The sequence below is a fragment of the Musa acuminata genome, chromosome BXJ2-5, assembly GCF_036884655.1.
Source record: "Musa acuminata AAA Group cultivar baxijiao chromosome BXJ2-5, Cavendish_Baxijiao_AAA, whole genome shotgun sequence".
Classification (NCBI taxonomy): Eukaryota; Viridiplantae; Streptophyta; class Magnoliopsida; order Zingiberales; family Musaceae; genus Musa; species Musa acuminata.
In genome coordinates, this window is record NC_088342.1 from 1,308,684 (window position 1) to 1,331,889 (window position 23,206).

Here is a 23,206-nt window from a genome sequence, read left to right on the forward strand (position 1 = left end):
GCATCACCGTGATGGGACCGGAGGAGCTCCGTGCAGGCTCGGCTCAGGACATCCTGGAACGGAATGGAAGGTGACGATGATGCTGGGGCGATGGGTCGTCGGGGCCATTCCTGCACGCGCCATCGCCCTCATCCATCCCGTGGCTGCGTTAAGACGCGAGCTCGGAAACACTAGTCTTCGAGCCAAAGGCCGCGAGCTTGTGCTGTGCGCTCACAGTGCCGGTCTTACGTCTTGTGCAGGTGGTGGGAATCAGCTCACGTGGTGCTGCTGCCACCGGGAAGAAAGAACACTATGCATCGACAGTCGATCTCACCATTTAGAGATGACAAGTAACGCTCCAAAAGTACTATCATCTCTCGAATCCTCGCTCGTGCATCTATGTCCATCGTAAAATCTTCGAGAACAAATTCGTATATTTGAGCTAATTATATTTCTTTTTTCATTAATTATCTTTAATATTTTTAATTTTTATATTTTTAAAAATTATATTAAGATTTTTATACTTATGAAAATAAAATATTTAATCTTGTTTCTTCTTACATCGACTCGAAAATACCGTAGAGGTTATCACTGAGTACGTGCTGACTCTATCTCACTTTAGTTTATCATCAAGCACGTACGATATTTTTATCAATAGAATCGATAATATAAGAAAAAATAAAATTAAATATTTTACATTCTAAGTATATGAATTTCAATATAATTTATGAAAATATAGGGATCGAGATGCTAAATATAACTAATTAACCCCTTATATTCATGTACAAGATGAAATCGAACAAAGAATAATTACGAAAAGATTATGATAATATATATTAAATTTAATCCATGATATAATATTTGAAAAGCACATATTAGAATGCATTGGGTCATGGCAAAGAGAATATATGTGTAAATAATTGAAATATGTTGGAATGTCTTTTGAAAACAACTTTTAATTATAAGACATATCGTCTGAAAACTCAAAACTTATCTATAATTTTCTATTCAGAACATCTTTATCTATTGAAACATCTTATGATTAACGTACCATTGCATATCTTATATGTCATTTAATGTAATTAAAATTAATTTATTTTAGAAAAAAAAAATCCCTCTTGACCACATTGGAAGTAAATTTGAAGGAACAAAAACAAGTTCAACCCTATTTGTGTATAGGAATGCCATTTGGCCACATTGGAATTGTCTCCTCCCAATGTTAAAAATCCGAAATAAATATAATTGATCGAATACATCAAGATATTTATCATAAATTATCCTTTCATCCAAAAGAATCATTAATCATAACAACAGATTGGTTAAAAATTAAGATGAGATGGTAAGAATAATTCTAAAATATTGGAAGAATAAAAATCGATGTATCGATGTATCGACATGTATGAGACTCGCATCGATCTAGTTTTTATGATTGATATCATTCCAATATCTAAAACATCAAATCATGCGAAATAAAATATTGATGATTAAAGCATCTATACTTTTCCTTTACTTATTCTCTTCTTTTTCTCTCGCTTCATCTCTCTCATGAAAAGCAAAAGGGCATATGAGATGAAAAGATCCAATAATTTTATATTCCTCCAAAAAATAAAAAACACACGACTAAAATAAAGAAAAGAAATAAACCAACTTCACATGAAGTCTTTTATATATAATCGAGCTCGAATATATAATATATATATATATATATATATATATAGCAAGTCGGCGACACGCAACGCTCCTCTCTTTGATCTTTGTTTATTCTTCCGCAGCCAATCACCTGCGGTGAGCATCACCACTTGGCCTCCGAAATCATGCGGTCACCACGACATCAGCAGCGAAGAATGTGACGATTCAGAAACGCGGTCATCGGTCCGATCCGCGCACCGAAGGAGGTCGCCACACTTCTCGCTCCTCTCCGTGAGCTCACTCGCTGCCCCTCGCGGTTGGCCACGCTTGGAGGGAATCCGGTGAAGTCACCGAGATGGTGAGGGGAAACAGACAGAAGAAGTCGGTCGTGCTGCGGTGGGAGATGGATAACCAATGGGCGGTAGACACGTCGGCGCTGTCCCTCTCCGTTTCTGAGCTTCCTCTTACCGAGATCAAGTTCACGTGTCCGTCACGTGGATTGTCGGGGTGCCACGTGAGGCTCCGATTTAATCTCCTGCTAAATAAGAGGATAAATATGATTATATGAAGGTTAATAAATCAATAGATGAAAATGATAATAATAATAATATATAAGTATAAATTTATGACGTGGAAATTAGTGGGAGATACTTTATTTAGCCACAAAAAAGAAAATATTTAAATACGTGGTGAGTAGAAACTTATCGCCCCCAAAGTAAGCTGCGATGATATACGCAACGTCATCCAGCCCTACTACCGGGTGGTGACGACATCCCACACGTCACCCCGCGACTTCAGCATCTAACGGCAACCATCAAAGTCCGGTCACCGCCCCACGCCTCCTCCCCCAGAGAGAGAGAGAGAGAGAGAGCCATATCCCTGAAATCTAGCGAAAGAGTTCGCGGACATCCCACTGTAGAGATCGCATTTCTGATCGCCGCGGAAGTACGAATCCGTTTTGTGGGTGCATGTCTTGGTTTCCGCTGAACTTTTGGTGGATTTCGATGGGTTTCTCTCGTTTTCCGCTTTGATTCTGTTGGTATTGACGGCTTGATCGGTTTATTGCCCCAGTGATTATTGGGTTTTTGGTGGAATTACTGCGAGAAAGGTGTCTTTTTGATTGAGATTTCTTCTCTGCGCTTCGAATTTCGACGCTCTTAGCAGCAATTGTCCGTGTATAAGGTCCTGGATCAACAAGGTTGGATTTTGGATTGGAGTAGGTGATATCTGCGGAAATTTGCCGAGAAAAGATCGGTTTTTGGAAGCATAGGATGTGAGATAGTCCGGATCTTGGATCTTTAGGAGCAAGATTGTAGGAATCTGGGCTTCTACGCCATGCCTAATGCCACGGAGCCTTCGTCTACCATAAGCTTCGCCTCCTCCTCCTACCTCTCCAATTGCTCGAGTGCCTACCATGCTCCCGTCGCCGCCCCTAACCCCCCGGTCCAGCACGCAGCGCCCGACGGCGGGACGAACCTCGAGGTCTTGAGCCTCAGCAAGCTGAGCTCCAATCTCGAGCGCCTCCTCGTGGACACCGAGTTCGACTGCACCGACGCTGAGATCATGGTCGAAGGGGCCCCTGTTGGCGTACACCGCTGCATCCTGGCAGCGCGGAGCCGGTTCTTCCGCGAGCTTTTCTCGCGGGAAGGAAGCGGAGGGGCTCCGCGGGAGGGGAAGCCCAGGTTCGACATGGACGAGCTGGTCCCCGGTGGCCGGGTTGGCCGGGAGGCCTTCATGGTCTTCTTGAGCTATCTGTACACGGGCAAGCTGAAACCAGCCCCACAGGACGTGTCGATCTGCGTCGACAGGTTCTGCGCGCACGACTCGTGCCCGCCGGCAATTGGCTTCGCCGTTGAGCTCATGTATGCGTCTTCTGTCTTTCAGATCGCCGAGCTTGTCTCACTCTTACAGGTTTGTCTTTTAGCTTATTGCCTTCCTTCAGATAGTCTTTTATGTTATGTATATGACCGATGAGTATGACCCTCTAACATGGGAGATAGAGATGCCATGAGATTTAGAATTTGTGAGCCTGAGAGGGAGCAAGAAATCAGTGATTGTTTTATCTTGTCTATGAGATCTAGTGCCGGATATTCTTATGGTGAGAGTTATCGCTAGTTTAAATTTTGAGCTTAGGTAGATGAAGCAATTGATTTCCTGATTGCATACTGTTGAGTAGGACGATGAGGTGTGATTCTATGATGCAATTTTTGAGAAACAAGATGCTTAACCCCTGTCTCTATATAACATTTGATTTCTGCCTCAAGTTTCCATACACACATGAGATGAACTCCTGTGGGATCTGATGAAAGACATGAGCAAATTTATGTTAAGTAGGACAATGGATGAAGGAAAAGTGAATTAGTTGGGACGATATTGCGATGGCTTATGCTCTCAAGGAAAACCAGGATTGATGACATCAATGGACATTTAGTTGTTCGGATAGGGAGGTGATAAAAGGTTTTATCAGACACCAGGAATCATTATTGATACTTAAGATGGTGGAGTTTTTTGGCTCTCGGTTATGATTATAAGTCCATGAGTTCTTGCAAGTTGCAAGTTTCTCAATAAATAGATTGTATGCGAAAATTAATTTTTATTTTCCAACTACAAGATTTATTTTCAGTACCACGTGATTACTGCTGTTGTGCAGCAGCAGCAGCCATTAGATCCGTTTTGATTGACTCAAGAACTACTTTAAAACATCACTAATTAAGTGTCCAAAATGAAGAGTTTTACAGAAACGAGAATTTGCAATCTCCATAGTTTGAAGTCTTAATTAGGACTTGCATGAAATTTTTTGGGTCAGTAAAATCTAGAGAGCATTACTGAAAATTGCATCTATAGTTTTACAAGTACCCAAAGTGCAAACGTGATCGAGATACAGAGAAAAAGGGAACTGTTTGGGAGAGGTGCTATTGTCTTGAGATGACTAATTAATGAAGTCACACAAGTAGTGTAGACTCATGAAAAAAATGCATTTTTGGAAATTTATTATTAATGAAAATTGTGCGATGAATAAAAGGGAATATGACCGTACATACTGTTGTGAGAAAGATCAGGCAGATTACAGAATTTTGTTTCCCTTCTGAGTTGATTTTGTGACCGCCTATTGGCTCGTATATGTCAATATCCACATTGAGCTAATCTTATATCTTTCATCCAAAAGTTATTTGCTTATATACAATCTTGGTCTGCATCCACAATCTTTGCCTTCAGTTTACTGCTGCGGAGCCAACTTGTTCTTCTTTCTGTAATGCACAGCGTCGACTTCTGAATTTTGTTGAGAAGGCTCTGGTGGAAGATGTAATCCCTATCCTTCAGGTTGCTTCCCACTCAAAGCTTAACCAGTTGCTCACTCACTGTGTACAAAGAGTAGCTAGGTCAGATCTTGATGATATTGCTCTTGAGAAGAAGCTCCCACAAGAAGTAACTGATGAAATTAGATCATTGCGCCGCAAATCCCAGCCCAAGGAATCTAATGTCACTGTGGATCCTGTCCATGAGAAAAGAATTAAAAGAATCCACAGAGCCCTGGATTCAGATGATGTTGAACTCGTAAAGTTGCTCTTGAATGAGTCTGGAGTCACTCTTGATGATACATATGCTCTGCACTATGCGGCTGCTTACTGTGATTCCAAAGTCATCGCTGAGTTGTTAGACCTTGGGTCAGCCAATGTGAACTTGAAGAACGATAAAGGATACACACCACTTCATGTGGCTGCAATGAGAAGAGAGCCCAAGGTGATCGTGTCACTTCTCACAAAAGGTGCCTCTGCATTAGAAACAACAGCTGATGGTCAAAATGCTGTTAGGATATGCAGGAGACTAACTAGGGCAAAAGATTACTTTACAAAGACAGAGCAGGGACAAGAGTCAAATAAAAATAAGTTATGCATTGATATTCTAGAGAGAGAGGTGAGAAGAAACCCCATGGTTGGAGAAGACGCCGTTACATCACCGTTGTTGGCTGATGATATACACATGAAGCTTCTTTACCTTGAAAACAGAGGTAAGTCTTTTGTGGGAAAATGGTGATACAAGTATCAGTCGTCTTCTTTGAAATATATTTGTTCAATATTATCTTCTTTGCAGGGTGTCTTTCACCTGTACATTGAAAGTATATCTACAATATTATATACATCTGTCTTATATGATTCTATAATTATCTTTAAAATAATTATTGCCTTTTCGACAAGTCCTGGCCCCATCTTGTCATTCCAAATTATGATAGAGGAGCAGGAGGAGGTCACATAAATGCTGGTTGCTTTTGTTGCATCTTCAAGTCTGATTTAGTTTTGGGCAGTAAGATTCTATGGCTTTTATAGTTGGCTAGCACCAGGCATCGCTTGCTTTATCCAGTTCATCTCTAATTGCAGTTAGATAATAGCTAGTAGTCTAGGTCAAGACACAAAATACTTGGCTGTATCGGCTATTGAAATCCCAAATGTGGTGAAACCTGTGAGGAGCCAATCTTGAGTTTTCCTTATGCAGATTGACCAAGTCGGATGAATTTTGGCTTTCATAAGCCAATACTTTATACCTTTGAGCTGTCCACTTGTGGTGAAGCTCTTTATGATTTCGCTTGTTGAAAATTACCCTCCAAAAATAAACCATTTATATCAGAAATGTAATGGTTTTATATCCTATTTATATCCATTGGATGAGCATCAAAATTTAGTTTTGATTTGTATCATTCTTGTGCCCAAATTACTTTGGTTTTGTGAATTCCTTGATTCATTTTATTTTAGCTTTTTTATATTTAATATTTCTTTTTTTTTTATATACTTAAAAAATAACTTTGTCTCAAAATGCCAATCCAATTAACCACTAACCGATTTCTGACATCAAAATTCAGGTCCTAAATCATTTATTTTAACGATGTGCTCTTTAGTAAACTGATAATTCTTTGAAGATTACTGCTGTAGCCAAAATTGTATATGAGAATGTGCACTATCTAGGAAAAGACAGATACCACTATTTTACTATTAGATTGATCCACTCGTGTTACCGGAGGACACTTGCTAATTTTGATCATTTTACTGTTCAGTTGCATTTGCGAGATTGTTCTTTCCTGCTGAAGCCAAGGTAGCCATGGAAATAGCACATGCGGACACCACTTCTGAATTTACTGGTCTTTATAAATCTAGGAGCTCTAGTAACCTGAGGGATGTCGACTTGAATGAGACACCTGTAGTGCAAAATAAGAGGCTGCGCACCAGGGTAGATACCTTGATGAAAACAGGTGATTTGATATGACCAGTTTCTGCCAACAATTGTTTTCTCCTCGTCCACATGATTTTTTTTCTTTTTGTGATTATTGTTTATAATGTTGTAATATATTGCAAATTGATACTCATGCACATGATTGGCAGTGGAATTGGGTCGCCGCTATTTTCCCAACTGTTCACAAGTGCTAGATAAGTTCCTGGAGGATGACTTGCCTGATCTGTTCTACCTCCAGAAGGGCAGCCCTGATGAGCAGAAGATCAAAAAGTTGCGCTTCTGTGAGCTCAAAGAGGATGTCAGGAAGGCATTCAGCAAGGACAAGGCCGGGAGCTTGCTGTCAGGGTTGTCATCCTTGTCGTCCTCATCGCTGCCTAAGGATTAAACAAATCATCACAAGCCTGTAACAAACTGACGTTGTAGGGATTTTGTGATGTACATGTACAATAGTTTTCGAGAAAAATATGGCATATAGGAAGTTCTTTTAGACGAGTTTACCATAAATGTCTGGACCGAAGACCATGCAGCAAGATCAATAATTATCAGAAAGAATGCTGTTTTCTGCCGCTACCAGAGGCAGGAGCCTGCTGTATTTGTCTCGCCTTTTTGTTTGCGTGTAGAACTCTTTCTTTGAACAAATAATTACCAGAATAATATGCATCTTTTTGCATCACTTCTTGGGTTTTTTTCTTTTGCTGAGATGAAGATCATGTTGACCTCGGTCTTACGGTTCGATGATTTTGCTCTAAATTTGATCAGAATCAAATTCTGTGTGTGACATGATATGGTCCTTCCAATGCATTTTCTACAGTTCAATTATTGCAGTTATTTGCAGATGCTTGAGATGGTCCTCAATGCAATTTGTAGGTCTTCCTATTCAGGTATTTCATCAATCTCAGCCAACTGATCTCTCATATTTTGTATTGACTATGGGGTTATTCAGGTATCTCATACATGATTGGGAGTGCATAGGAAACCATCCAATTTGCACATATGTTGGTGTCTGATAATAATCTCCATGTATAGTTGCTTTTAAGTTTGGTTTGTAGTTGGGAAAAAGAAAAAAATCTGACAATTTTAGGGTCTTCATATGTGGATTTCTAAATCAGTGTAAAAATTTTGTGATATGATATATTTCATGAACCTTTTGATTCAACAAAATACATGTCCAGGGAGATTGAAGCATGGAACTTAGGTACCTCCTTACCTTGATGTTTTACTCCCCATTTACATCTGTACAAACCACCACCAACGCAGGAACTAAACAACGTGAGCATCTCCTCCGATCCATCACCCTCCACCTTTACAAAGTTAATGCTTAAATAGGGTTTGTGTCAGTGCCTGCCTACCCCATTCCCTGTCCTCCTTCCCCTGAAACAAGCAGCAGTGGGCGCAGCTAAGCAAGGAAGAAAGAGAACCTGCAACGGAGCATGCGCATTCCTTCTCCTCCTTGAAGGGCCCCCTCTGCAGTCCATGTCCTCCCTCATCCGGTTCCTCTCTATCTACATCAGACCACACAGATCACGGCTTCCACCACCGTTCATTGCCTATAAAGACCCTCCTCATCGCATCTCAATTCCCGTCGAAGACGACACCGAGAGGAATGGCGCTGTTCATTCCCCAGACCACCACCACCACGGTTTCCCTCTTTCTTCTCCTTGCCACCACATTGTTCTCCCTCCTCCATGCAGCCGGTGACAAGGGCCATGGCTCACTGGTACTGGGTCTGACCCATGTCAGAGCTGTCTCACCTCCTCGAGTTGCAGCTGTGACCACGGACATGATCGAGCCTCTCAGAGGATTCAGAGATGGCTATCTGATTTCCTTGAACCTGGGCACGCCACCGCAAGTCATCCCGGTCTACATGGACACCGGGAGCGACCTCACTTGGGTCCCCTGTGGGAACATCTCCTTCGAGTGCATGAACTGCGACGACTACCGCCACCACAAGCTGATCGCCGCCTTCTCTCCCTCTTACTCTTCCTCGTCGCTGCGAGACCTGTGCACCAGCCCCCTGTGCGCTGACGTCCACAGCTCCGACAACCCCTACGACCCATGCGCCGTGGCTGGGTGCTCCATCAGCACCCTCGTGAGCGGCGGCTGTCCCCGGCCATGCCCTTCCTTCTCCTACACGTATGGCGCAGGAGGGCTGGTCGTCGGCAGCCTCACGAGGGACACCCTGAGAGTCCACACCCAGTCGAGTGCTGCCACCAGAGAGGTCGCAAGCTTTTGCTTCGGGTGCGTCGGTTCCACGTTCAGGGAGCCCATCGGCATCGCGGGGTTTGGGAAGGGTGCACTCTCCCTTCCCTCGCAGCTCGGCTTCCTCCGAAAGGGCTTCTCTCACTGCTTCTTGGCGTTCAAGTACGTCGACAACCCCAACTTCACCAGCCCTTTGGTCGTAGGGAGTCTTGCAATCTCCTCCAAGGAGTACTTCCTCTTCACCCCTATGTTGAAGAGCCCGACGTACCCCAACTACTACTACATCGGACTAGAGGGCATAAGCATCGGCAACGACACCATGGCCATTGCACCATCGAACCTCAGAAGCTTCGATCCAGAAGGCAATGGGGGGATGCTGATCGACTCTGGGACGACCTACACTCACCTGCCGGAGCCGTTCTACTCTCTCCTCCTCTCGAAGATGGAGTCGACGATCGTGTACACGAGATCGAACGAGTACGAGCGGAGAACCGGGTTCGATCTCTGTTACGAGACTCCTTGCTCCGATGGCTCCTGTTCGGACAATCTCCCCTCAATTACCTTTCACTTCCTGAACAGTGTGAAGCTCTCGTTGCCGAAGGATAACTGCTTCTACGCAATGAGTGCTCCCAGGGGCTCCATGGTGGTGAAGTGCTTTCTCTTCCAGATAATGGATGATGGGGGCTACGGTCCAGCTGGTGTCTTTGGGAGCTTTCAGCAGCAGAACATGGAGGTTGTGTATGACTTGGAGAAGGAGCGAATCGGCTTCCAGCCTATGGACTGTGCTTCTTCTGCTGCCAGATACGGGCTCCATCAGAAGTAGCTGTCGATTCTTCGAGCTTTCCAGTTAGAATAAGAAGTGGAGAAGAAGAAGAAAGTGTGGCTGTGGAGCCCTGAAGAGTCTTCAACTTTCTACCATTGGACAGACATGGCACTTCTTTGGAAGGATTGAGGTGATGAGTGGAAGTTTTCTCATTGTCTGAAGTGATGATGCAATCATGTAAACAATCTATGGATTATTGGAAGACAAACCAATCATGTGTCAGTGTGAGTTGGTGAGGGATTGTTAACTCAAAGTATTGTGTTTGAATCAGTTGAATCATCTCTTTCTTCTGATTACTTAACTGTGACCTCCTAAGAAAATGGTGTTTGCTCATCAAACTAAACAAGAATATTTGGTTGGGTTAGAGCAGCTAACAAAGTATTGATGCAGGAACTGCATAAGAATGGGTCTGTCTGCTTAATTCACTGAAAAAGACAAAGAAAAAGAAAGAATCTTCAATCTACTTTGCTTTTGTAATTAACCAGATAAAGGTGCCAATATATTCTTATGCCCATGCTGTGTAAAGCCACTGCCACAGAATAAACTGCTGCTGAAGCTGTCCAACTTAATTTCAGAAAATATATAATATTATGATGTTGACATATTTAAATGCAAGAAGTACATGCAAATGATTGTTCATGGATCATAAGCATGACAGTGAATTTAACTTTATGAAAGATTTCAGAACCATAAAAACACCATATTCTTGTAAATGATTGGGGAATTCAATGAATGTTTGACCTGAAAACACATTAAGTATTCGCAGCTTGCTTCCTACATCCATGAGACTACACAAAGGAGCTATAAACTGGATGATGCATAGAACAAGACACATGTTTTTACTTCACAGAACTAATTGTTGGAATCATAACAGGGGATGGAGAAACTGACTGTTAATTTCTTCTGCACAAATGGCAGATCATTCTTAGGCTAAACTTAGTGCACAACAGTATATACCATAAGTAACAAGAGAAAATGAGGAGAAAAAGGCCTTTATATGTTTATTTGGGTGAAGCCTACTGTTCTTCCCTTCAAAGTGGTCTGTGAACCAGAACTCCCAACGCTAATTTAATTGGATCATCTTAAGTCTTTTCTCTTTCTTGAGATCCTAAGATTGGACCTTTTTACATGTGAAAATCCATTAATACCATGTATTATTATCATTTATTTTTGTTTAAACAAACTGATATATGATACTCAAAAAATGATGTATGAGTTCTCTAAAGTTACAAATGTACTTGCTGGGTGCAAACATTCTACAGTCATGAATCTTGATCAATTAGATTATACAGATGATATGATTATCAAGATAAACATTGATACTTTGCTACTACATCTATACAACTAAATAATTTTATTCCAGTTGACTTCTAATCTATGGTACTAGATCTGAGATAAATCCTTCTGGGCACAATCTCGTGAACAAGTCCGTATAAAGAGTGTTTAGTGTAGTATTTATGTATGTTTATATTTTTTGATTTTATTCATGTTTTTGTACAGTACATAAAGGATTTATAATAGGTTTGACAACCCTATGTTAAAAGGTTCTTAAGTTGATCTTTTCCGAATGAATATATAAAAATCTCATATGATTTAGATAAAATTAACAAAATTCGTGACATAACTTTAAAATATTGAAAAGGCAAGAAATGTCATATTAGACAGGCCAATAAAACTTGGCAAGAAGAAAGATAGATTGAACTGCTATGCATCCATCTCACAAACCTCACCCATTCCACACAGGACAGTGGTTCTCTCAATCAACAAAACAAAGCATCTCTGACACAAAGTAAATGCCACCTCTCCTCTAAGGAGATTTAGTTGTTCAGTATCTCAAATCTCTCTGCACTAACACAATCACTTTCGTGACACTGTTTCGAATGTGGTATACACAGAGAGCATCTTCCTCCATGAGCTTCTTCTAAAGCAATCATGACATGAGAGTCACAGCAGAGATTCCCACAGGCCCAGTATGATTCATGATTGGAAGTAAGAATGGGTGATCAAAGATGAGGTTTCCTGCAATGATTCCAAACCAGTGGTGAATGCACAACAAAGCCACCCTTTTCCTTTTCCCCTCCCCCTCCCCTGGCCCAGTGCTTGACATTTATGGCCATGTTCTTGTTCATTTATTCTGGAGCTTCTGCACCCTGCCAGTGACTAAACCAAGGATTGAGCTGGCAAGCATGTTGATGGCAGCAGCCAAGCCGTCCATGGACTGCATACCCATCACTGACTTCGACTCCTCAAGTTTGGCCTTCCTCCTCTCTATGCTTATGAGATCCTTGTGCCTCACCTCCTCCTGCTTCTCACCTGCTTGGAGTGCCTCTCCCATAATGGAAGCACATTTCATGATTGCAGAACTGAGCTCGAGGGTGTTGCTGCTGCTTCCTTCTCCTCTTTTCCTCTTTCTTTGCGGTGAGATTGGATGCTCACTATCTTCGGAATCTGAGCTATCACAGCAAGCCAGAATACAGACCAATAGCAATGTAAAGGAAGAAAGATCACAATATGACCAAGCAGGTAGATTGCTAAAAGCATTAGCAGCAGAGGAAAGAGAGCTACAGACTTTTGAGTGATCAGCAACATTTTGATGCTCTCTGAAACAACTATTTACGCGAGACAGAGTGTCGAACCTGTGGTGGTCACCGGTCGAGCATGTAGTGGAGCTGGTGATCCTGCACCTGGGCCGCGTCTCCGCTTCTCTTCCATTGGTCTTCCAGGGGGGCCAGATGCAGCACCGCTCCTCTTCCTCTGCACTACCTCGGTTAAAGCTTCATATACCTCAGGCAAGACATTGGAGGGCAGATTCCTTTCCTTCCTATCGTTCTTCTCGAGGTTCCAATAAGATAAATCTGGGTTTCCTCCGACGCTCGGGCTCGTCTCGTATGCTCTGACCTTGTTGTAATCCCTCATGAGATTGTCCCACCTGTCGTTGCACTGGTTTTGGCTCCTGTAGCAGCCACGTCCCCAGCAGCGATCCTCCACCCATTTCCACCTCATCTCTTGCGGTCTACCGCTGCTGCCTCGAGGCAGCTCCTTCAACCTCTGCTCCCTCCTCTCGCAATCCATCTTCTTTGCCTGGATCAGAACCATCGTCTCGTCGAGCGTCCAGTTCCCTTTCCTGTACTCCCTACTTTTGTCTCCTCTTCCCACCACAACGAAAACATTCTTCTCCATCTCCTCGTGTCTTTTCGTTGTGAGGCTATGGATCGCATGCAGATGAAGTAGAAGAGCGCAGACAAAGGAACATAGGTTGGTGATCGCATGCAGATAAAATAACAAGCAGGAAGAGAAAAAGGAACACGGCTTATGGGTCTCACGGAGTCTTCAACCTCCAAGCCTCACTGGGAAGAGAGAAGATGACAAGAACATCATAAGAATATATATATATATATATATTTCTGATGGCATTGGTGAAAGAAAAATTCTCACCGCCCACCGCATTACTGATGTAATAAAAACTGACAATAAATGATATCGCTGTTCCAATGTCTTACCTCATAATTGGGGATGCACCACAATCAATTAATTGTACTTGCATTGTCATGCGATGGAGGGAAGATGAAGTTACGCGATGCAACAGTGTCTTAGTAAGCAACGATGAGGAGGGTGAGAAGGTACTGAGATCTTACGATAGAACGTAGGCAAAGGGACAATCATAAAAGACGATGGCAATTATGATGATGAGATGGATTGTGGAAGAAGCAAACAGGCGATCATGACGAGTAAAATGCTAAAGATAGCGACGCTATGAAAATAAAATAAAAAGGTCCGTTCTGAGAATTTTCTCATATATTTTTAATTTTGAAATGAATTTAGTAACTCTTTGTTTTAGCCATATAACGACTGCCACAAAAGGTTGCACGAAAATAACAGGCGATATATTCGTATCGGATATATCATTAACGCCAACCGCTGGTCTTGAAGGCGACCTGCAGATTGGACCACAAACCCCCTCCCTCCCTCTCTCTTCTGGCAATCGCCTCAAAATTTCCCCCGAAACCCTCATTGTCCTCTCGCGGCAGATCCAGTCCGGCAATCTCCCTTGGGATGGCCTCCAACGGGAGCTCCGCGGTACGTTATTTCTGGATCTTGGTGTTTTCGGTCTCCGATTAGGGTTGTCGCTCGCTCCTTTTTGATCTATCTCACGCGCAAAAAACACCACATGTTTTTGGGGCTTTATTTTTTGGTCATTCCAGAGGGTTGAAAGCACTGAGAGCAGCTTGGAGAGGATCAAGCGCCAGCTTACGTCGGGATCGGGGAGGTACCTGCTGCAGGGCCCGCTTCTCAAACGATCGGAGACGGTGTGGCTCCTCGGATCTCTTGTTGTTCTTGAAATTCTTGTTTCAGTGCCATTTTCTGCTCTGTTTTGTTCGAAGTTGGAAATTTACGACACTTTGATGTTGTTTTTATATTCATCAGGTCGAATCTTGGATCCTATATTGTTTTCTTGAACATTTAGGGTTTTTGGAATTTTATACTTCATCTGGGAGAATGAGGCATTGCCTTCTTAATTCACGAGTTGTGGTAGTGCATGCTAGATATACAAACCTGATCAAGGAAAGGACATGGTAGAAAGCCTTAAAGACATCTTATGACCGTAACTTGTTCACATTTATACATGCTCTAGGACCTCACTATGCGTTGCGTAAGCCTGTTCTGTTGATATTACGTCCTCCTCAGTTGTTCTTGAAGGATTTTTGAGTGGTCTTCCCATTTTACTTAAAGATTTTATAGTTGTGTTCCTTGCAAATCTGCCAGGACCATCACATGCAGATTCTCCACAATCTGTTTTGTTGTTGTTATCAGTTGTTATGATGTCACCAGCTTCCTGTATTTGATATATTAACCTCTTTTGGAAATATACATAAGTGATGATGTTGAGAGAGCATTGTTTGGAATATTATACAATTGACGCAGGATATAAGTAGGAAGCTATAGAAATGTATTATCCTAGAGTTGAAGTGGCTACTGATAAAGTTCTTTGCTGTATCATGAGTACGCATGCCATTTACATAGTTACACATTGTAGCTTGTTGCACTAGAGAACAAGAATGCAAATATGTTCACAGATTGTGTTGGTATCCAGACCGAGTTGATTTGATTGGTATCGTAGTAACGTTCAAGTTCAATGGAGAAGTCACATTACTTTTGTGAATCACAAAAATATCAAATATACAACATTTGCTGCTTGGACTCAGGTATAACTGTAGTTTCTGGAAGTTGGTCAAGAATGACTGACTCAATCTGGAACAAACAGGTGAATGTAGAATTTAAGATACTCTAGATTTGATAAAAAATTCAATATATTGGTCTGCCATGCTGCAAAGGAAATTTATTACAGTTGTGTTTTATCATTTGAAATATATGTATTAATATGTGCATCATAGAAGTTTGGAGTTGATTACCTATGTATTTAATGGGTTCTCAAGAACTCCTGTCGGTAAACACTCATGAAGTCTTCCAGATACGTGGGAAAAGCATGTTGCTTACACATTTGATGTTGAAAAAGGTGAACCCAATATATCCAGCCTTACCCCTTCAAATAAAACGGCTGTTTCTCTGATTTGAACTGTGCTCATTCAGGTCGCCAAGGTTCATCATTAGTGTTGCACTGAGGTGCATGTTCACTTAGACATTTAGTGTTGATTTTAGTAAAAAAAATATAGCTAAGTAAAATATCATACATATTAATTTATATGTGTATTCCATTTCATTTGTTTCATGTTACCTATTGACATTGTGAGTCTCAGATGTACATGACCAAAGGAATGGTGCTTACAAATTTAATGTTGTTTTTAGTAAAAGAATTCAGCTGTGATGAGGTAAAACGTGCTATATTTTGGTTTTATTTGTGTATCATATTCCACTGTTTCATATTACCTGTGAGGAAGTAAAATATGCTATAATTTGGTTTTATTTGTGTATCACAATCGACTACTTCATATTACCTATTGACATTGTGAGTCACAGTTGTATTGACTGTTCTGTATGTATATAATTTCTTTTGAGCATTGAGTCTTTTGATTAAAGTTGAAATAATTCTCTCTTCTACCGCTCAGCTAAGGAAATGGAATGAGAGATGGGTTATCTTAGATCCAACAACTGGAAAGATGGAATACAAGTATGATAAAATGGCTTTTTTGAGGATAATTTTTTACTTTAGAACCACTTTGTGTTTTTTGGATTGTCAAAGATTACCGTCTCTTGGCATAGGACTCGAAGAAATGAAGCAGTTATGAAGGGGACCATCATTTTTGATTTGAACAGCACAATCACTATCTCCCCTGTAAATTTCCAGTAAGATTGTCATATATAAAATCATATTTTAATTTTGCCTTATTCACTTCTTAGGTTTGAGCATAAAAATTCTCTAATCTTTTTTTCCTCTCTGCAGTGGGCTGCAAAAGTATGATGGTTGCTGCTTCTGTATCCATTTACCTCGATCTTAATTTGACAACATATGAAATACTTCTTATTGCTCATTGACTTATCATCAATCAAAATTTCATATTATTGCTGGGATTAGGTAATAAATCTGTTTCAATTTCTTGACTAAATTTTCAGACATTGGAACTCCTCAGAAGAAAGAGTATTTCCTTTGTGCTGAAACACCTGGTGCTGCAAGAGCTTGGGTATCCACTTTGCAGTAAGCTTGTGGAGCTTAAACTTTGCATTATCTTGTAGATCAATGTGTCAAATACCTGACTAAATATTAATATCTGCTGTTATATTATAGTCGCCAGTTATGCAGACTGTAGAATTATTTAATATCCATTAACCACTGCACATAACTTGAATCCTGTTTTAAGAGCATTTAACTTTAAATTAGCACCAGGAAGTTCTCAAATTTGGTATGCTTATTTGAGTTCAGGTGGACTTATCTGAGTTCTGAAGTGGCAATATTATGCTTATTCAAGTTTCAAACTTTTCGATATTCAGTCTGTTTCAATATCTGTTTTATCATGTCTGGTTTGTCATTTGTTGATTTTGTCCAATGACCAGTGCCACTCAGCTGGTGCTACGGGCTCATAGAGAGGCAGTGAATAACTTGACCGGTAATGGCCCTACAAAATTAGGAACAGTTGCTACCGTGGTTGCAGCTGCTAACTCAACTGCAATGGAAGCATCAAAAGAAATTGAAGCAGCAATGAAGATATCCATGAGAGCAGCTCTGGGCTTGGTGGCTAATAAGCCAAATGAAGGTCATCTTGATGATCTTACAATTATGAAGGTACCTACAGATTTGATGTTATATAAACCAGATGTCATAGGGACATTTTATATCTGCAATAATGGAATATAAATGCCTTGTAGTTACCAGTTTGATCGCTAGTGATGTCTCATTTTAATGTTCTTGTTTAAATTTTTACAGGGTTTCTCTTCGCTTATATGAACCTTTTGATACTATAGTGCATGTGATGATTTTATGAGTTGATATCCGTCAATCCAAAATTAGATGGCATATGGTTTGCATGGTGGTTAAGGTTTATAATAGCAAACTGAAAGTTGGTGAATTGACATTGGAATAGCTACTGACCACAATAGAAATCCTTGTAATATGAAATGGCTGATGTTATTCTTTTAGTGCTATGTCTTAATATTTGTAAGAAGATTTGGAGGTCAAGAGCAAGGATTTAAACACCGTCCAAACCATTACGTACCAACTGATATGTATTGGTTTAAATAAGTACTGGTATTGAAATGTCTATTGATAAATATGCATTTTTATTTTTATTATTTTAGATATATGGCTTTGTTGTTGTTGTTGTTGTATTATTTTATTCAATAGTACTAGACAGTACAGGTTAGCATACTGACCAGTATTTTATTATTATACTAGTTCAATAAGTTATCAAAACCAATATTGGTCCTGTATATGAATTATTGATTGATTCTACGTATTAGTTGGTAGATACAAGCTTATGACATATATCTTCACAGAAATAGGATGGTAAATTGAGGGTTCAGTTAGAGTATGAGATTCAGTTAAATATTTCTGAGCTTGTATACTTTCATGGATGTAGGACGGTAAACTGAGGGTCCAGTTTGTAAGTAAACGATAAACTAATAGGCATACTCACTCTGACCATTTACAACCATTCTTGTTTTAAATGTCAGGCAAAAATTAAGAAAATGAAGTTTTGATTACATTATGAACTAAATTTGTAAGGTGTTTCTAGTGTAGGATCATTTGTATGTTAAAGAAATTTGAATTGAGTAATAAGACTAAAATTTTTCACAGATTGGGAGCATTGGGTATTTAAGGAGCTCCATGCACAAAAGGTAACTTTGTAGAGTTGAAAATGATTGGGGCAGTTAGCCAGAACTATAGAAATTGATAGAAAATTAAGGTGGTCAAAATCATGTTGGCTGGATCAATTCTCAATAAACAAGGCTAATTGCTCAAGGTGGTAACCTTTCACAAGGCTAATTGGAAAGGAGTTCACAGGTTCTCTCAGTAGCTTTCCTGTCTGTGACAAGTGATTACTAGTTTTGTTTTGCACTTTCATATTATCCCCAAAATGCGATAACTAAGAAGGTGGTTGGCAGCAAGGTTCATCATACCACAGTGGACTGCTCGGTATGGGCTGTCTGTGCCGGTCTGATAGGAGACTGGTACGGACAGTACATCAGTATGCCTCTATGTATCATGTATCAGTATGCTCGGTACAACTCAGTACGTACTGTACTAATAGTTGGTCGGTACACCGATACAGACCGGTAAGGCGAACCATGGTTAGAAGGATATTGGCAAGCCATCTAGGGTTGAGTTTCCATCAGAAGATATTCTTCCTCAAAGAAACAATTGCTATCTTTCAACTTGCAGTTGCCCTTGATGCTGAGGAACACTAGTTTGTTATGTATTCTCCTGCTCTAGCTTCTTTTTTAAAAGATTTGACCCCATTAGGATCTGGCTTCTGCTCTTTAATTAATAAGTACTTCATCCCATTGTTGCTTGTTCTTGCAATTTTAAGGTTCATTTATATTTTCAAAGTTCAACAGTTCTTGAGTAAACAAAGAGATCTTGTGATTTATTTTGTGAAATAACAAATTCCAACATCCTCTTTCATTTTAAAACTGTTGTAGTTAACTATTTTTCGTATATTCTACCTGGCTCCCACAGGAAACTTTAAGAGTGAAAGATGAGGAACTACAGCACCTAGCTAAGGATATTCGTGCACGAGATTCCACCATAAAAGAGATAGCAGATAAGCTAACAGAGACTGCTGAAGCTGCAGAAGCTGCTGCCTCTGCTGCTCATGCAATGGATGAGGAGAGAAGACTTGCATGCATGGAAATAGAGCGCCTAACCAGGGATGCGGAGAAAAAACTTGGGATATCCCAGCTTAAGGTGAATATTACTTTTCTTTTTTCCCTTTTTTTTGGCCTATATAGTTTAGTAAACTGGAACCATGATGCATGCTGGCTTTTGAAAACTTCCTGTTCATTAAGTGGATGAGATGAACCTCTGTATCTCTACATCAGTGAAATTAATATAACTAATGAAGATGTTCTGATATCTTCATCTTGTCGTTAATGAACTTCTTTTTCCTTGCATCGATTGGCTATGTTGGTCCATGTATTGTGTGTCCTAAAAGAGTCAAGTTTACATTCTATTAACAAATCAATTTTTTAACATTTGCATGCTTGCTTACAGATTCCTCCTATTTGGTAGATATTCCTTAAATTATCATTAAAATCATAACTCTATAAGAGAACAATCTAGTCATGCTTGTTTCATTATGCACCTTACTAGATAGTTACTGAATTGGCAGGCAATATTTTTATGCTTGCAATTCTTTAGTATCTAACAACTATTGTCGATTACTGACACAAGCATTATTGTACGAGTCATGCCTTGCACCTAAAGAAACACAAAGAAAAAATAGAAACGCACAAACGGCGTAAAAATAACACAGGTAGCTTTTGGTTGGATAATGAGGTCAGGGAATAGGGACCATTATCATACTAAATTCAAGACAAACTAACTTTATGGACTTTTACTACTAGTCAAGGGAATGTACTTATTAGATCAAATATTGTAACCAACAGAATATCCTCATCTAACAAACTGGTAGATTTAGCTAATTCGTTCATTTGTAATGTTAAGTATCTCTTAGATGCAATTTTTTTTTGTTTTGACATTCTCAATTGAAAAAAACAGTTATTAGTAATAACTTGAAACTTATTATGGAACAGCTTTTCTTGATATTTATTCTTGAACACAGCTGGCCTTAAAGATTTGCATATGTCATGGAGGAATTAGGCTTTTATACACTTGCAACCACCAATTGCATCATTTGGAAACCATGAGGATATTCACACCTGTTTATGTAGTTCATCCTGTACATTGCTGTATATTCATACTTTGCTGGTAGCTTCAGGAGTTTAGCTCACGTGTCAATTTATTTGCTGATATAAAGATCTGTATCTTCTTATTCTTGTTCTGTGAAGTCAAAAAGTTCCACTGGCCTTAATCGGTTGATTTTCTTTATGGGCATAAAACAAGAGAGTTGTTTTATACTTATTACTAAAGTTGCACAAGTGACATGAACTAGCTTGACTGGCCATGGGTTCCCACAGCATGCCAACAGGCAACTGGCATAAGCAGGATATGCTTTGATTAAATCCTTGTTCATCATAAACAGCTTCATTTATGTTAGTTACTAAACCTGCATCAGGAATACAACAGTAAGACAACAAAACTTCCTTTTCTAGTTCTTATTCTTACATAGGTACACGGTAGCTTCTCCCCTCTCCATTCGAGACAGAGAAGAGACTAAAGAATTCGTACTGTCATGCTAGTCGTTCTTTGTGGCATCAGTTTGAAAGTAAGTTTTGATTAGGAAAAAGTAGGAAGGAACACCTCGGTTGTGGTGTTAGGAAAAATGGAGCAGTTTTAACACTGATGGACCTTTTCTTTTAGCTTCTTGAATTCCACTTTTATCATTCTTATGCATCTGTTAGCATTTGTCCAGGTTTGTATGTGCAATCTAGTGAGGCGCTTACCTAAAGAAAATTTTCTTCTGACAACATGATGCTATCAATTTTTCAGATAAGTGAATATGAAGAAAAAGTAGTGGCTCTAAGCAAAGAGAAAGAGCTTTTGCTCAAGCAGAGAGACTCTGCTCTTCAGGAGGCACATTTATGGCGTTCAGAGCTTGCAAAAGCAAGAGAACAAGCTGTGGTACTAGAAGCAGCTGTTGTCAGAGCCGAAGAAAGGGCCAGGATTTTAGAGGCAGATGCTGAGGCAAGAATAAAAGATGCTTCAGAAAAAGCATTGGCTGCTGCAAAAGAAAAAGAGGATCTCTTGGCACTTGTCAATATTTTGCAATCACAAGTTGAGAGGTTTGCTTCATGACACATCTTTCCACAGTATTTCTTATACATCAGTCTGCAATTTTTATCTAATGTTTATACTCCAGCAAATGTGGTCTCCATCTCAAACTTTTTCCTGGGTAGAATGAGGTGGCAAATGTGTAGAAATCCAATCATTTGGCAAGTTGCTTAAGTTTTGATATTTGGATTGAATTTTAAATATTTCTTCCTTCATGTACAGTGGAAATTGGAGCAACCATTATTTAATGTTTCTTTGGAGACTTTTTCTTTAGGGGGTTTTTCTTATGTTATTGCAAGCTTCTTTACATCTTTTATTAATTTGATTTACTTGGTGTTCATCTGGAAGGGGTTATGTTTAGATGACTGTGAAGGTGTTGCCTAGGCTTTGGGCCAGGTTCTCTTCCTGGGGTATTTCCTAGCCATTATTTCAGGAAAAAAATATTTTTATCATTTTCCCTCTAGATGATACAAGAGCTTTACCCTCTTGGTTGGTGTCCCTTAAAATAAAGCCTTAATACCTATTTCATATATCTGAACTGTTAAAGCCTTAATAAGCCACCAGACGTCTTAGTCTCTCATACCTACACTTTTTCCTTTTGGTATCGCTTTGTACATTTGTTCTTGCAATCATCATTTCCTTGTTCTGACTTCAACCAGGCATTCATTAAACTATGAACCTATCATTCATGAAACAACAAGGTAATTAATATACTTCCATTTTCTGTTTTTTTAGTTTCCAATTTATGGTTTGACTTGGTAATTGAATTTTTCATGTGATTTAACTGGAATATAGCTTCACCTTTTTAGTTTTTTGATATGCTTGATCGTACAACAGCCAGGCTTTATTTACCTTATGATTACTTTGTGATTGAGTGTGCTCTTTACCTAATGCTGTTATGTAGTTCATTTACAGTTCTTGTATATATATATATATATATATATAATTGAACATAAAGCAGCAATATCCATGTAGCGGATCTCATATATATATATATATATAATATTATTATTAGTAACTAATACATATCACATCTATTCTTAACAGATCGCAAAGCAACACAAAGCAGGTCTGTGAAGAAAGGTCTGAGTCATGCTCTGGTGCTGATGACACCCTTCCATTGACAAAGCATGTCGACTCATCGGAGGATGATGTGGATAAAGCCTGCTTAAGTGATTCAAGGGTAGTCCCAGTTTCTGCAGACAGTGTGGTCCAGCTAGCAGAAGATGGAGTTGAAATCCATTCAATCGGGGATGCTGAATGGAGTGGTTTCCGACCTACTGACCCAAGGATAGCTGATGTCCGTGAAATCTCTCCTCAAGCAGAAGGAAGCAGCTTGGACATTAGTGTTGTTGATCCAACGGTTGATGCGCATCAGCTGGCAGTGAACACTCACCAACCTTGATACTGAGTACTTCTTTTAATAATTTTGTGGTGGTTGTGAGCGACAAATCAGTTTATACCATCAAATAAAGTATTTATGGTGTGACATGCCTAGGCATATGTTTGGAACTTGAGTTTTGCGTTGAGAGATTCAAGGGACAGAGTACCAGGACATCTAAAAAATAGTGTCAGAAAGAGGGTGTACCATTGTAATGGTGATAAACATACAAATGTCAATAATGGTTTTTCATCTATTCAAGATGTGGCTTGATCATATCAACCATCAGATCCTGGTTGGTAATATCATTCATGCCTGAAATATGATTGATTGAATTATGCATCATGGAGGAATTAATGTTCATGTAAATGTGTATATGTTATCTGTTATTGAGCAAGTACAGTCTACCAGACATTGCTTGTATGGAGCTGCAACCGAGTGATTACTGCTGATGATCATATTCATACCTTTTGGAAAGTTCTGAAATGCATTCCATCATTCTATTTAATTCGTTTAAGTGGTTTGATAAGACATTTTTCCAACTCGAAAACATATTTATGGCTGTTGATGTGTTTTTTAAGGTTGATTTTGGGTATGGATAAATGTGTTAATATGTTTTTATTTTTTA

The 23,206-nt window shown here is 39.8% G+C and overlaps 4 protein-coding genes across 6 annotated transcripts; 3 read left to right on the forward strand and 1 right to left on the reverse strand.

Moving 5' to 3' along the window:
• The first annotated feature begins 2,450 nt into the window (after nucleotides 1-2,450).
• Nucleotides 2,451-7,504, forward strand: NPR1D (BTB/POZ domain and ankyrin repeat-containing protein NPR2). Of its 2 annotated transcripts, none has more exons than XM_009400790.3 (4): nucleotides 2,451-3,519; nucleotides 4,825-5,617; nucleotides 6,656-6,850; nucleotides 6,981-7,504. In XM_009400790.3, exons 1-4 carry the CDS (start codon nucleotides 2,944-2,946, stop codon nucleotides 7,214-7,216), a joined length of 1,800 nt encoding a protein of 599 aa, XP_009399065.2. In that variant the 5' UTR covers nucleotides 2,451-2,943; the 3' UTR covers nucleotides 7,217-7,504. The 2 variants fall into 2 exon arrangements, with proteins under 2 accessions (XP_009399065.2, XP_009399066.2); XM_009400791.3 differs by having other exon boundaries at nucleotides 4,870-5,617.
• A 653-nt stretch (nucleotides 7,505-8,157) lies between these two features.
• Nucleotides 8,158-10,139, forward strand: LOC135612038 (probable aspartyl protease At4g16563). Of its 2 annotated transcripts, XM_065107763.1 has the most exons (2): nucleotides 8,158-9,525; nucleotides 9,610-10,139. In XM_065107763.1, the coding sequence occupies exons 1-2, from the start codon at nucleotides 8,435-8,437 to the stop codon at nucleotides 9,851-9,853; spliced, it is 1,335 nt and encodes a 444-aa protein (XP_064963835.1). In that variant the 5' UTR covers nucleotides 8,158-8,434; the 3' UTR covers nucleotides 9,854-10,139. The 2 variants fall into 2 exon arrangements, with proteins under 2 accessions (XP_064963835.1, XP_064963834.1); XM_065107762.1 differs by having other exon boundaries at nucleotides 8,168-10,135.
• A 1,447-nt stretch (nucleotides 10,140-11,586) lies between these two features.
• LOC135611654 (trihelix transcription factor ASR3-like) lies at nucleotides 11,587-13,273 on the reverse strand. The gene is made up of 2 exons (XM_065107292.1): nucleotides 12,490-13,273; nucleotides 11,587-12,301 (listed from the first exon to the last, which is right to left on the reverse strand). The coding sequence occupies exons 1-2, from the start codon at nucleotides 13,031-13,033 to the stop codon at nucleotides 11,979-11,981; spliced, it is 867 nt and encodes a 288-aa protein (XP_064963364.1). The 5' UTR covers nucleotides 13,034-13,273; the 3' UTR covers nucleotides 11,587-11,978.
• A 506-nt stretch (nucleotides 13,274-13,779) lies between these two features.
• On the forward strand, nucleotides 13,780-22,866 carry LOC103983556 (uncharacterized). The gene is made up of 10 exons (XM_009400788.3): nucleotides 13,780-13,930; nucleotides 14,056-14,160; nucleotides 15,919-15,980; nucleotides 16,073-16,156; nucleotides 16,254-16,285; nucleotides 16,424-16,505; nucleotides 16,862-17,090; nucleotides 18,984-19,211; nucleotides 20,916-21,208; nucleotides 22,245-22,866. Exons 1-10 carry the CDS (start codon nucleotides 13,907-13,909, stop codon nucleotides 22,600-22,602), a joined length of 1,497 nt encoding a protein of 498 aa, XP_009399063.2. The 5' UTR covers nucleotides 13,780-13,906; the 3' UTR covers nucleotides 22,603-22,866.
• The last annotated feature ends 340 nt before the right edge of the window (nucleotides 22,867-23,206 follow it).

Excerpts from the sequence above, each read along its gene's own strand:
- LOC135612038 (XM_065107762.1), top strand. The coding sequence starts at position 8,435 with ATGGCGCTGTTCATTCCCCAGACCACCACCACCACGGTTTCCCTCTTT.
- NPR1D (XM_009400790.3), top strand. The coding sequence starts at position 2,944 with ATGCCTAATGCCACGGAGCCTTCGTCTACCATAAGCTTCGCCTCCTCC. Across the intron at positions 3,520-4,824 it reads AGCTTGTCTCACTCTTACAG|TTTACTGCTGCGGAGCCAAC; the intron begins GTTTGTCTTTTA and ends CTTTGCCTTCAG. Across the intron at positions 5,618-6,655 it reads TCTTTACCTTGAAAACAGAG|TTGCATTTGCGAGATTGTTC; the intron begins GTAAGTCTTTTG and ends TTTACTGTTCAG.
- LOC135611654 (XM_065107292.1), bottom strand. The coding sequence starts at position 13,033 with ATGGAGAAGAATGTTTTCGTTGTGGTGGGAAGAGGAGACAAAAGTAGG. Across the intron at positions 12,302-12,489 it reads TCGACCGGTGACCACCACAG|ATTCCGAAGATAGTGAGCAT; the intron begins GTTCGACACTCT and ends GTGATAGCTCAG.
- LOC103983556 (XM_009400788.3), top strand. The coding sequence starts at position 13,907 with ATGGCCTCCAACGGGAGCTCCGCG. Across the intron at positions 14,161-15,918 it reads TTCTCAAACGATCGGAGACG|CTAAGGAAATGGAATGAGAG; the intron begins GTGTGGCTCCTC and ends TCTACCGCTCAG. Across the intron at positions 17,091-18,983 it reads ATGATCTTACAATTATGAAG|GAAACTTTAAGAGTGAAAGA; the intron begins GTACCTACAGAT and ends TGGCTCCCACAG.